The sequence below is a fragment of the Pterocles gutturalis genome, unplaced genomic scaffold, assembly GCF_000699245.1.
Source record: "Pterocles gutturalis isolate BGI_N339 unplaced genomic scaffold, ASM69924v1 scaffold12894, whole genome shotgun sequence".
NCBI classification, from domain to species: domain Eukaryota; kingdom Metazoa; phylum Chordata; class Aves; order Pterocliformes; family Pteroclidae; genus Pterocles; species Pterocles gutturalis.
The window spans coordinates 50763-63103 of NW_010128369.1; the positions used below are offsets into that span (position 1 = coordinate 50763).

Consider the following 12341-nt stretch of genomic DNA (forward strand, 5'->3'; position numbering starts at 1 on the left):
CTGATTATTTTGCACATATAAATGGTAGACTCAGCATGTCAGGTTTATGGTTCGACTGGATGATCTTGAAGGTCTTTTCCAAACTAAATGACTCTATGGTTTGATATAAATTTAAAAACAAAACTTACAAGATTTTAGTCAAAAGACACTTCAGTTAGCACCTTCGACACTATCCCACAAAAAGCAGCAGATGCAAATTAGGTCTTCTTTATTCGTAAGATATTTCTTTCACCCTATTACTGTATAAACTTTACTATTACTTCTCACAAAATAATATTTTGCATTTTCCAAAACAAACTCAGTGTTGTCGAAGTATAAAACCTTTGCTATATATTTTGAAAACTAGTCTGTGGATGTGTACATGCCCATAAAGTATTAGCAGCTGCCAGTTAACTGTAACCTGAACCCACTCTGCTTGTAGTACTGACAGGACACCACAATTCTGCTTTGAGTGTGTTTTTTAGTCTTTCAACTTAATGCTTCTACTTCCGAATATGCCATTTCTCCTCCTGTTCGTGTGCAAACTGGCCTGTAAATTGTTTTCTTCGTCTCCCTCCAGGTGGCAGCACAAAATGCTCCTAAAGGAGTGAAATAAAAGCCCCAGACTGAGGTCTGCAGGGCTTCAGAGGGAAACTCTGATTTCCTGAGACTCCTGTCGCCAGCTGACGCCAACCGACTGCAGCAGCCACGTTTGTCATGTAACAAACAGATGACTTCAGCAATTGTATCAGGGATTAAATACAACCCTTCACCTTGCAAAGCTGCACTCCACAAGGCAAAAACAAGCATGCAGAGATGTCCCACAGAGCGGCAGGTCCCCGGCGTGGTGCTGGAGATCCACGGGTCACAGTGCTTTGTGCCAGGGATGCCTGCAGGCAGGGGAGGTTTTTGCCCACTGGTTTTGGCATCGCGGGGGGTGCAGGCAGAGGCAGTCTCTACCATCACCTGCAGAAGGGCTAGTCCTCTGTTGGACCTTACACTGTGTTGCTCTGAGAAAATCCAGCCTCACTTTACACTGGATGGTGCCTTACACACACAAAGTGCCAAGCCTGCTGACTGCACAGGCTGACACGTTTATCTAAAGCACTTGAAATTGTCTCATTTTCTCTTTCCACCCTGTTTTCTTAGACAGTTTATTAGCTGTTTCTGTAATGCCATGAGCTAACTCAAAATAAACAGCTATATCACAACAACCCAATGCGCAGCCTGTATCCCAAACCACTCGCCCCCCAGGTCTCACGTTGCTGGTGCCACAAGTAGCTCCATCCGCAGTGGCTCCCCGCATCACAGTCATGGGCCCAAGCAGATGCACCATCAAAAGTAGTCCAAAGATACCATTAAATCATCTTCTTCTCCAGGTGAGAGACTACACAAACCATACCCCTCCAGCTTTACAGTAAGGGGAGATGCAGCAGAAGCAGGCTTCAAGTGGAGAGACCCCCTTTCAGCCTGTGACAGTCTTGATGCCACAACAAAAAGAGTTTGAGCATGCTTCCTAGGCAAAAAAACACTTGTAAGCATCCAAGAGCTGTCAGCCCTACTGACAACGCAGATGTCCTGCATCCAAGTGTGAGGCTCCTCCTCAACCTTTCTGAATATTTGAGAGCCCAGCCAAACTGCAAGGCTGTTAGGAAGTGAGGAAATGTTCATCTGCACTCAGGGCAAGAGCTTTTCTGTATTCTTTCATAAAGAAGTGGCCAAGGAAGAAGAGACTAAAGGAAAAAGCCACTCTTCGGGCAGGAAAACACTACCGTGCCATGTTCAGAGTAGAAGAAAGAGCTGCTGAATGATGAGCAAGAGGTGAGATTGCCTGAAAAGCAGGCTAATCTAAAAGCAAAGCCAAAAAGATGCTATGTTTAATAAGAAAGGTAAATCACAAAAAGAACAACAAAAACCTCAATGAGAAACTCCTTAGGACTAAGTCACAGTGATTTCTGCAGCCCTACAGACAAAACAGCAAAAGCCTGACGTTATTCACAACCTGTCCTTCAGTTACTTTCTCTTCTGTAAAACTGCCTGAAGATGAAGTTTCTTGTCTCCTTCTCCCCACATCCTGAGTTCAGGGGCACAGCATCCCTCCTGAGCACCGGGAGCACCCACTTCAGCAATACCCCCTCACAACAGCCCTCTGGCTTTCCAGAACCCTCTGTGCAAACTAAACTCAAAAAAAGCACATCTCATTGGCAGCAGACCGGCCTCCTTCTGAAACCCAAAACTGCGCAAAACAAATGATCCCATTCCCAAGCGTCAGCCTGCCTGACTCAGTCATTCCGTGCTGTATTTTTCAACACAAGCCATGAACTGAACTGTTCTCCGGCCTTATGTTATCAGTTAATGAGATGCTATTTATACAAAACATTTGTTTATTATTTGAGGACATTTGTGCTGAACACCTGATTCTCCTCGTGTTTGCATCAAATATATAAGGAGCTCTGCTTTTCTTTTCAATGACATGAATCCATATTATTCATGTATAGAGTCGGGTACATTTTTAACCAAAAAAAATGGAACTCAGTGTAGGGATGGAACATCCCTCCCCAAGAAAATACTCAACAGATCAAGAAAAGACAGCAAAATGCAAACACTGAACATTTCAGCTGAACAACAGGAGAGATGTGTGTGCACAAACTCATCACTGTCACCAGCTATGGCAAATGAATCTTTTCATGTGTCACACAGCCACACTTTGAGCCTGATCAAAGGCTGTATGTTCCAGAGAAGGTGAATAATTCATCTGCACTTGCACAAGGTCTGTCCTGCGCTCCTTATGTGTGAGGTTTATTATTGGCCAGGAGCTGGTGGTGTGCAGCAGATACAGCATTCAGCTCCATCCTCCTCAGGTGCACAGGGGGTCACGTAATCGAGGAATTACTATTATTAGCCTAACAGGTAATCTTACTGAGGAAGAAATAAGATGTGCTGCAGAAAAACATCTTCAAAAATACTGAGTGACTGAGAAGCCCAAGTTCTAAATTGTTAACACTTAGACTAAGATATTTTCAGGAGTAGGATTTAAAACATGCCTGCTGTACACAGGCATGGGGGGAGCCACGGGAGCTGGTCAGCAGTGGGGAAGACAGTAGTGCCTCCCCTTCTGCTGGCTGCAAGACTCTGTAGATTGGCTCTGCTGCCAAACTGCACCCTCTAACGAAGTTAGGGGTCCTGCACCAGGGGGAAAACCCTTGTCAACAGCAGCTCACCTGCCTGGGGTGCTCCGGTTTCCAAAACAACATGGTTTGGTTCATGTAAATACAAGGTTAAGAAGCTGGCTAAACAGCCAACGTGAGCAAATCAAAAAATCCTAACCAAAAAAACCCCTTAGCCACAAATCCTTTCTGAGAACAATACTTGAGGCTGCTGCTTACTACGTCTTGTGTTTTCCCCAGTGTGTGCCTTGTGACTCAGACGCAAAAAGCCAGGAAATTAATCCCATCCCTCTCAAATCTAATGATCTTTCACATGTGTACCTTCAAATTTTCTCTTCTCCACCCACCTACCTCTCAGGTGGGGAAGAGCTCCACAAAAACACCACCAGGATATCACAGTGGTCTCCAAATTCTTTCTCAACACCCTTTCACAAAAGCAATAGTATAATTAAGATCACTGTCCCAATAACCCTGGTCTGGCTTCCTTTTTTCTTCTACACACACCTACCACTAGTTGTCCCACACGTGTAACCACGGTCTTTAGGGCAAGCCACCACGCTGCAACCAGCATGAGGGTTTTAAGACTCCAGGCTTCACTTCACTGATTTTACCAGTCATCCCTGCTCAGCAACAAACATTAACCAGCAAAGACACAGTAACCCACCACTTGCAGACTGCTCTGTCACCTCTGATACTTCATACCCGCCACAGGTTTATTCAGAAAGCATTCCCACAGAAAGGTTTTATTCAAGGTCACACAAAGAAGTGAAAACTAATCCCTGGAACGCCACTGGGAAGCCCCACAAAGATGGATGGTGGATTGCCCAGGCGTTGCATGGACAGACTGACACAGCTTTCCAGTCCTTGCTGATTTTCTAGGATTTGTACAGCACTGACTGCTGTTCCAGCTGGGGACACCTTCCCACTTCACGGGGAGCATACAGTCTAAATCAGCAGGAGTGACACCTTCCCGCAGGAGACAAGGGTCTCGGAGACAGGATGGGGTCTAGACAGAGGTAATGTTTCTCTCTCTTGCAACCATCTCAGGGCTGTTTCACCTCATTAATTTCCACATTATGTCCAAATTAATGAAGTTTTGAGGCTTGCAGCACTGGGCAAGAAAAATGAGATCACCTGAACTGGGGCATAAAACTGTGTGCCTAAACCTGTATGTGCCCAGTTCAAGTAACATGCCTTCCTTCGCAATTTCTGGGGTTTGGAGTGAAAAAAAAAACATATGGGAAAATGAGCTAAAACACACTTGTGTAATATTTTGCTCTATTTTCTAAATTCTTCCTAAAATGTTGTAAGTCTTCAATTACATTGAAGCATTTAAGCAGATAACTTAAGCACAGACCGTTATACTGTTATACTATTGTAAAGCAAATAGAACTTCATACACAACTAAAGACATGCCAAGCCAAAAAAAAAAGTTTTCCCCTGTGTATATTGTACAAAAAGAAAAAAGCCAATGTAGATTAAGCCTGTGTGCTGGAGCTACGCTAACAGTTCAGTTATCAATTTCAGTGGCAGTTGTGAATGCTTGGCCCTCCTGTATCAGGTCCTTACTACTTGAAGGAGGAAGGAGTCAACAGAAGGCTAAGTCTGAAGCTAACATTTAATTATGCCACATAGTTTCATTCAAGATTGATTACTTTCTGGATGTGATGTTAGGGTTTGGGGTTTTGTTTTTTTTTTCTTTTTGTTTTTCCTTTTCCAGCGCATATTTACTCTGCTAAATTAATTTTAACTGTAGCCCACAACAGGTTGTTTGATTAAAATTAACTCTAGATTATCTCAATAATATGACACATTCACTTCCAACGAAAACCTGAAAATACGCTGCAGCAAGTGTCAGCTCCATATGTTTTCCCTCTGGCATCTTAAGCAGGCATCCACAGCCCATCCACAAAACACCAGTTCACAGAATGTTTGGTTTAAGTTGGTTTATCCTGGGGAAAAGCTCCAATTTTAGAAGCAGCGCACTAAGTTTTTGCAAGATCTTTGGAGTCTTCTCTTGGAACCCTAAACGAGCAGCTCCACTAATGAGACTGCACGGGACCAGATGGAGATCCAGAACCCAGAAGAAAGGAACACGAGCTGGTTTTTGTTATTAGCAAGGAACACGAGCTGGTGTTTGTTATTAGCTGGGTAGGGCTGGACCCTACCAGGACACCACCTTTTATTAGGAAGCCATGCAAAACCCTAAAGCAGTTGACAGCCATCCACAACTATTCACAGGCTATTTTGAGCTGTTATGCAGTTATGTGAAAGAGGAAAGACTATTTCCACTTTGCATGTATTTATATTTTACCCCTGACATTACTAAATTTTGTTTTCCCTGAAGCAAGCCTTTCTCCAAAGAGGAACCAAATATCATTTTTTCCACTGGCTTCTATGAAAACAGATGAGGAGATTCTGGTTTGTGCAGCACCTCCAGTGAACTAAAAATGTTGTGGAAGACAAAGCCCTGTAGGAAAGCCAGGATGAGACAGCGAATGAAAATTTGTGGTGAAACATACTGGAGAAAGTTCTTTTTCTCTTCTCCAGATTTTTCTCCAAATTTTACCTGTATCTGCTTCTCAGATGATGAGCCTAGGAGAAAGAAGTATTCTGGGCAACATATCCAAAATAAATAGAAAAATATAGAATGGATCTCATCCAAACTGTACCTGCTAGATGGGTTTCCCCTTCCTCAGGCCTATCTTCAAGAAGACATTTCTGGGGTAAGCTTTCCTGTGGTTTAGTACAAGGGTGATTCGCTTACCTGTGCATATACAAAACAATCAGCAGAAATATCTAAGACCAGGCAGCCAAGATTTTTGGTAGGAAACGGGCTGATAACAGGCCCAGACACCAAACACGACTGCATCACAACCGACGGCTCTCTCACCACTGACTCTGGGAAGCACCATTAGACTTCTCCAGTGGTTTCCAGATCAAACATCAGTCTAGAACTTTTCCATACAACCCAGCAGTTCTTCTCTGGTTCCCCCAAACCTGCAGGTCCTGACGAATGACAGGCAGAGGTGCTGCAAACCCCCTTACAGTTCAGCAGCATCCCTCCAAGCATCCTGCAATCTTCCAACTGAGAAAAACAACTAAACCATCCCAGAGAAAGGCTGAGCAGTTTCAATGAGTTTAAATTATTCGCATAGCCCAGTAAGTGCCACATGTAATGTCTCTTCAGAGACAATTCTGCTGAAGGAGTTTACAAAACGAACAGTGTGCATATCTGACAATGGCAATGACTAATATTTAAAACAACTACTTGCTAAAACCCAAATTGTTATCCTACTTGAGATGCATATCAAACCGACACCAGTGGAACTGCAGCTGGGTGTGCGATGAGCAATGCCTGAATCGAAAAGCCTCCTCTTTTAACAAAAATTTTAACACTGCCAGTCATTTTTGGTCAAAACTAAGAAAGCAACAGCCCTTATTTTATGTGAACAAGGCACATTCCTGCATGTAGCCCAAAAGCTCTATTTTTTCACTCTGAGTCATTACTCAGGCACACCCGGGAAGGAGGATACAATGAAAAAAAAAAAGAAGGAAAAAAAACCCAAACCAACAACCAAAAGGCTCCTATGGCAATGACACAATGCTAACTGTCCCCAAACCAGCAGGGCTGGCCACCCAGGCAATACGGAAAACATCCACCAGAGCCAGCAGCCGCCCGGCCTCTGCAGCAGTTGTGAAAATGAGGGACATTCCCTGAGAGGGCCCTACTTCAGATCTGCCCAGCTGAGAGCAATCGAGGCTCTCAAGTTTCTCTCTTATCAGAAGTAGATTTCACTTTCCTGAGCCGGACATTTTAGACTCCACACAGTCTTTGCTCAGGAAAGGGTTAAAAGACACTTTACGAGGAGAACAACATGGAGCTGGAGTTGGTTTGAGAGTTTTCCAAGTAAAACTAGCTGTAAAGGGATTTTAAAAACTTACACACAAGTGCAAATACATCATCAAGAAAGATGATTTATATTGAAAATGAAGATCAAACATTTGATATAGGGCACTCTGTCCGGGGACAGGAGAACCATGGCCTGTGAGAGCCTTCAGCTTGCTCGCACAGAGCTCAGAACTGTCCTGCTAGACAGAAAATCCTTCTTCTTTTGTGGCAGTCTTGATGCTCACACATGAAAGGCTTTTTGCTTCCTGCCTTACTTCTATACTTTTCTTAGGACAGTTTATCTTTTTGCCCGTACCAGGGTCCTGAAAACTTCCTAATTTAAAAAGCAATGAGGTGTGCAGCTGCGAGAAACCAGGCTGGGACCACTGCGGGCACAGAGACCTCTCGGGCTAACCCTCATCTCCTCCTTCATGCTCTATTAGTGTTTATGACCATTTATTTATGCTCCTCCAGCACGTTCAGTTCTAACTCCACATGAAATGCTCCACTAGAATCCAAATACATTATCTGTAGGGCCCTGCCCTTGTCCTGTAGCTGGGTAAAGCCACCCAAAGGGAGGGAGGGAAGCATCCCCCAAGAGCAGCTCTGGTTTGGCAATGCAGTCCTGAGACCACTAGAGGCCCCAGTAAAACCACCAAACTTCATCCCGAGTGACACAGCAGTGAAATATGCCTGAATTCCCATAAAAGTTGGCATATTCTGGAAAGTACAAGGCTAAGGATGACCAGGCCAGAGCGTAAAGTGTGGATGTAGATGTCATCACCGGCTCAGATGCAGACCGTGGAAGCTGATGACACCGTGCCGAGCTGGCTAAGGCAGGCTCAGCACATCTTCAAGCATCACAAACCTGTCACGAGGGAAGTAATTTTATACGATAAATTAACTCGCTGGACCTTAGTATTTCTTCACAGCACTTATTTACACCACCTCACATCTTCAGCTGCACTGTTTTGCGCTGAAACTACAGTTTTTGATGGGCCCTAAAAGCAAAGCAGCATTTGACCAACTTCTTCAAAACAAATGCAAATTGCCCCAAAGCAGAAAATGTAGTGCTAAAACCTTTTCCAACTCTACAATAAGTCAGAGATCTGGCTGATGTACAAGAATCAGATTATCACAAACACAGACAGTTCCATTAAACAATGTTTTCCCATATGCTGTGGATGCTGTTTTCACATGCGGCACCATGGGGCTGGGGGGACACTCTTCAGGTTTGCCTGCAACTGTCAGCCCGTTTAATCCTGTAATGAATTTAAACTGTAGCAAAAGACAAATGGACTGCAAGCCTTCAAAACATGTAGTAGTACTCCTGGGAGGGAACAAAAGATCTCATTGTACAGCTCCAGTAAGTTCATCTAGGGCTCTGCTAGAGCCTCCCTTTTCCCCGCTTTGAACAGAAGCTGAATAGAAACAGGAATGAGAATTGGCTCCGCCATCACCCCATCGCCAGGCTCGCCTCTGTGAATACACCGAGGCTGCATGAGGAGTTACTCACTGCCAACAACATGGGCTCTCTCTCACTTACCAGTCAATAGACATGACTATCAAAGGTCAACTCCACGGCCAGCTGGGAGGACCAGCTATGGTGGAAAAAGTCTGGGTGATGCAGGGTCAGAACCAGAGACCAAACCGACACTGCAGCCTGACCAGCTGCAAACTTTTCATTCTAGAAAAACAATATCCGTGGCTGCTTTCTCCTTCTAAGATACATGAGAGAGTCCCTGCTGATCTGTATGTTTGGCTTAGCTCTGATACAGATCAAATAGCTAATAGCTCATTTCAAACTCTTTAAATATAAGAGGAAAGAATGTTTACATTATTTATTATGAGTCTCAAAACATGTTCATTCCAAATAAATTGCATATTGTAACACTGGGCAGTGTTTGCTTAGCCTTGTACATCACTTGAAAAAAGAAAGGAGGAAGCTTTTAAAACTAAGAGTCAAGTTTCACAACATTTTGGTCATTGTTTGCTTAGAGCAATAATACCACTGATATGGCTTCCCACAGCCTTCGCTATTTCCATACAATTGTGGATTTTCTGTGACCTATATCACCAGAATAAAAAAGCATGGCTCCCTCCACTGCATGGTCTTAACAGACAAAGTTTTCAAAAGAAATTACTGAAAATAATCTTAAAAAAAATGCAACTAAGGGAAAGACAAACACTCCTTAAATTTACCCAATGTCACCCAAACTGGCTGTATTACCACTAAATGAATATCCACTACCAGCAAGTTTAATGATCAAGCACAACTATTTCAATCAGAAATTCACCTACCTGATGATGGTTCTTGACAACACAAGTTTTTTAAAAAGAAAATTTCTACAGAAGTTATGTTTCTGAAGGCACATTCGTACATACTGCACACAGGCAGCCTTCTGTCTAACAGATTGGCTTGGCAAAATATTATAAAAGCAGTTTGAAGGTTTATTAGAACTAGTGCTGCACTATTAAGAATAATTTTGTCACACAGGCCTCCACAACATTTTACAGTGTTACCCCTAATGGAAAACCAGGAAGGAGCAGCAACAAGTGGGCATTTGAAAGCGTTACCCCTAACGGAAAACCAGGAAGGAGCAGCAACAAGTGGCAGCACCATCCTCCAAGTGCTTTGGCAGAGTCTGTAGTAGCAACTATCGCCTCAGCTGTGGCCAAAAAGAAGTGGGATATTAAAAAGAACCAAAACTAGTCAGGCACCAACACTGCAGAAGAGACTGGGGGTACGGGAGAGCTTCAGTTACCTCTCTTTTTCCTATCTATGTTATTAACCCATTTAGTAAAATTATTTTTTAAAAGCATATTTGGGACAGTTAGAAATTCAGGTTTAGGGATGTCCCCCAGATATCCTCAATGTATTTTAGACAAGCCTTTCATAATACTTTTGTATAAAATGGCAGGATGAAAAAAAAAGTAGCAGGTACCAGGATCAATCGTAACTTCTCATCCTTCTGCTTCATTTTTTTTGGATCTTCAACACCACCTAAACAGTTCCTTCAGTTAATTAAACTTTGACTCAGACTGAAAGGCACAAGAATATATTTGATTTTATTTCACCCAGATGATAAGCCCAACGTCTCTGAAACATTAGATGTATTCTCTTTTGCTCCTAGGCCCTCAACAAACCACAAACATGGAAACCGAAAAAATATCACTACTTCTTCTCTAGAACCTTTCAAACCTTAAGCTGAACTGCAAAAACAGTTTCCCTGCACCACCACAAAATGCCTTGGAAGCCTAAAAGCACAAGAATGTTATGATTTATTTAAATACAGGTTTACATGGATTTCACTTGTTAAAGATGAAACAATGCCTACAATAGACAGTAGCAAAGCATTTCCAACCAAGAGAATAAGAAAAGGTAGTTAAACATTTCCATATCAGAGACATTTCGTTCTGGCCTGACATTTAGTGCTTAATTTTTTATACTTTGCAATAGCCAAGTATAACATCTCTATCATTTTTAGGGAGGAAAGAAGGACATACCCAAACCGGCTAGAGCACAATCACTGCTATTAGGTATGTGAAGAAAAAAAAAATACAACAAGAAGAGTAGCTAGAGCACAATCACTGCTATTAGATATTTGAAGAAAAAAAAAATACAACAAGAAGAGTAAAATACAGGTAAGGCTCTGAAAAACAATGCTGAAGCATTGCGTTAAAACATACCTAAGGCCACAAAAGGGATTGTGATCGATCTGTTAAAAATACACTTCTAAACTTCCTTATCTGCCTGTTCAAGGCTGGCAAGTACCAACTCTTTGAACAGAAAACCCACGTAAATGTGTCCATACGTGTTGAGCAGTAACTTGGAGAAGGATAGAGGAGAAACCCTCCAGTTCACTGTGACGCATTTCACCATGCACACGTGGGGCACAGCTCCATCTCTCCACTCCAATACTAAAGCCACATTAAACTAGCTTTAAGACAAAGATGAAACTAAGTCCTCCATGCCTGCATCATATTTTATGTGCATGCCACAGAACACTAAGTCATGTAGTGCATTTGCTCATGTAATATCCCCATAGTCTGGGGGAAATCTGGCTAAGATACCTGTTGGTAACTGTCTATCACTTCTGCATGCCAACAGTAAAGCCCGTAAAGGAGCAATACAAAACAGGAGTCACGCAAACCTTGAGCACTCCGTATCACACTGCTGGGTAGGATCTTCTTTGGTCTTTAAAGTTTAGCACATTAAACAAAAAAAAAAAAAAAGTATGAGAAGTCAGGGTGCTGAGTCAGAAGCCAAAGCCTCATATCAGATGACATAAATACCTGACCTTTGCTACCTGACGTGTGGCTGCTCACCTGCATGGAACGTGAAGGTAGGAGAGAGAAGTAAGAGTGAGGAGGAAGTTAATGGCATTCGAGCTGCTAAAACCTCGTTATCTTGTCCTGTTTAATTGATGTGGCTGTGCAGACTTCCACACTGCCCTCCCTGAACCACCCCCTTCATGGCCTCGTGCTCCTTCCCCAGCTTCCCGGAAGGGTTAAACCAAGACTGAGCCACAGGCTGGACTCCTTTGCACCTCTCCTGTCTCTAACAGAGACAGCCAAAGTGTCAGAGTTAGACAGTGCTGACAGGAACGTGACTACCTGAAAAGCAGGTTTGAGTAAAGAATGTAAAACTTTCCTGGGTATGGTTATAGACCAGAGAAAAGCAGCGGATCCCTCACAGGCTACAGCAGCCTCTCATCATCCCTAGGAGACAGATACTGCGTTATCACTGCTTACAGCAGCTACACCACAGCACTTCAACTGCGGAAAATAAACTAACAAGAAAAAGCACTTCGGACCAACTCACCTTATCGGCAAGAGGTGCCAGCAGGGTTTGATCCACACCCGGCAGGGTTCGATCCCTCGTCTGCATGGCAGAACCCCCAGCCTGTGTTTCAGCACCAGTGGGGAGGCATCTTGCAGATGCAAACTAAGAAGGGTTTTATCAAGATGAAAGACTCGGCTAAGAAGACACACACAAATGAGGCCGAAGGCATACCAGGCCAAGCCGAACTGAAGACCACTGTTCACTGCACCCAGACTGCCCGGTGCAAAGCTGAAAGACTTTTCAAATGACCGAGAAACACACTAGCTTGAATACACCAGTGCAGACAAGGCCCTAGTTTAGAGAGATGCCTGATCCATCACCTGACTCAAGCTGTGGAAATGGAAATGGACCCGCAGATTTTTTTCTGTCAAGGGAATACCATGTATTGGGACACACGAGCCTCCAGAAGCCAAAAGGCATGAAGGCAGATGTCTAGACAACCCCTAAGGGTACATCT

At 43.4% G+C, this 12341-nt stretch overlaps 1 protein-coding gene across 1 annotated transcript in view; it reads right to left on the minus strand.

The window, feature by feature from the left end:
• Nucleotides 1–11929, minus strand: part of PTPRJ (protein tyrosine phosphatase, receptor type, J) — a 36180-nt gene extending 24251 nt beyond the window's left edge. The window contains exon 1 of the mRNA XM_010079600.1: nucleotides 11864–11929. Coding sequence (XP_010077902.1) covers nucleotides 11864–11929 — 66 coding nt within the window. The remainder of the gene's footprint in view (nucleotides 1–11863) is intronic.
• Between the last annotated feature and the right edge of the window lie 412 nt (nucleotides 11930–12341).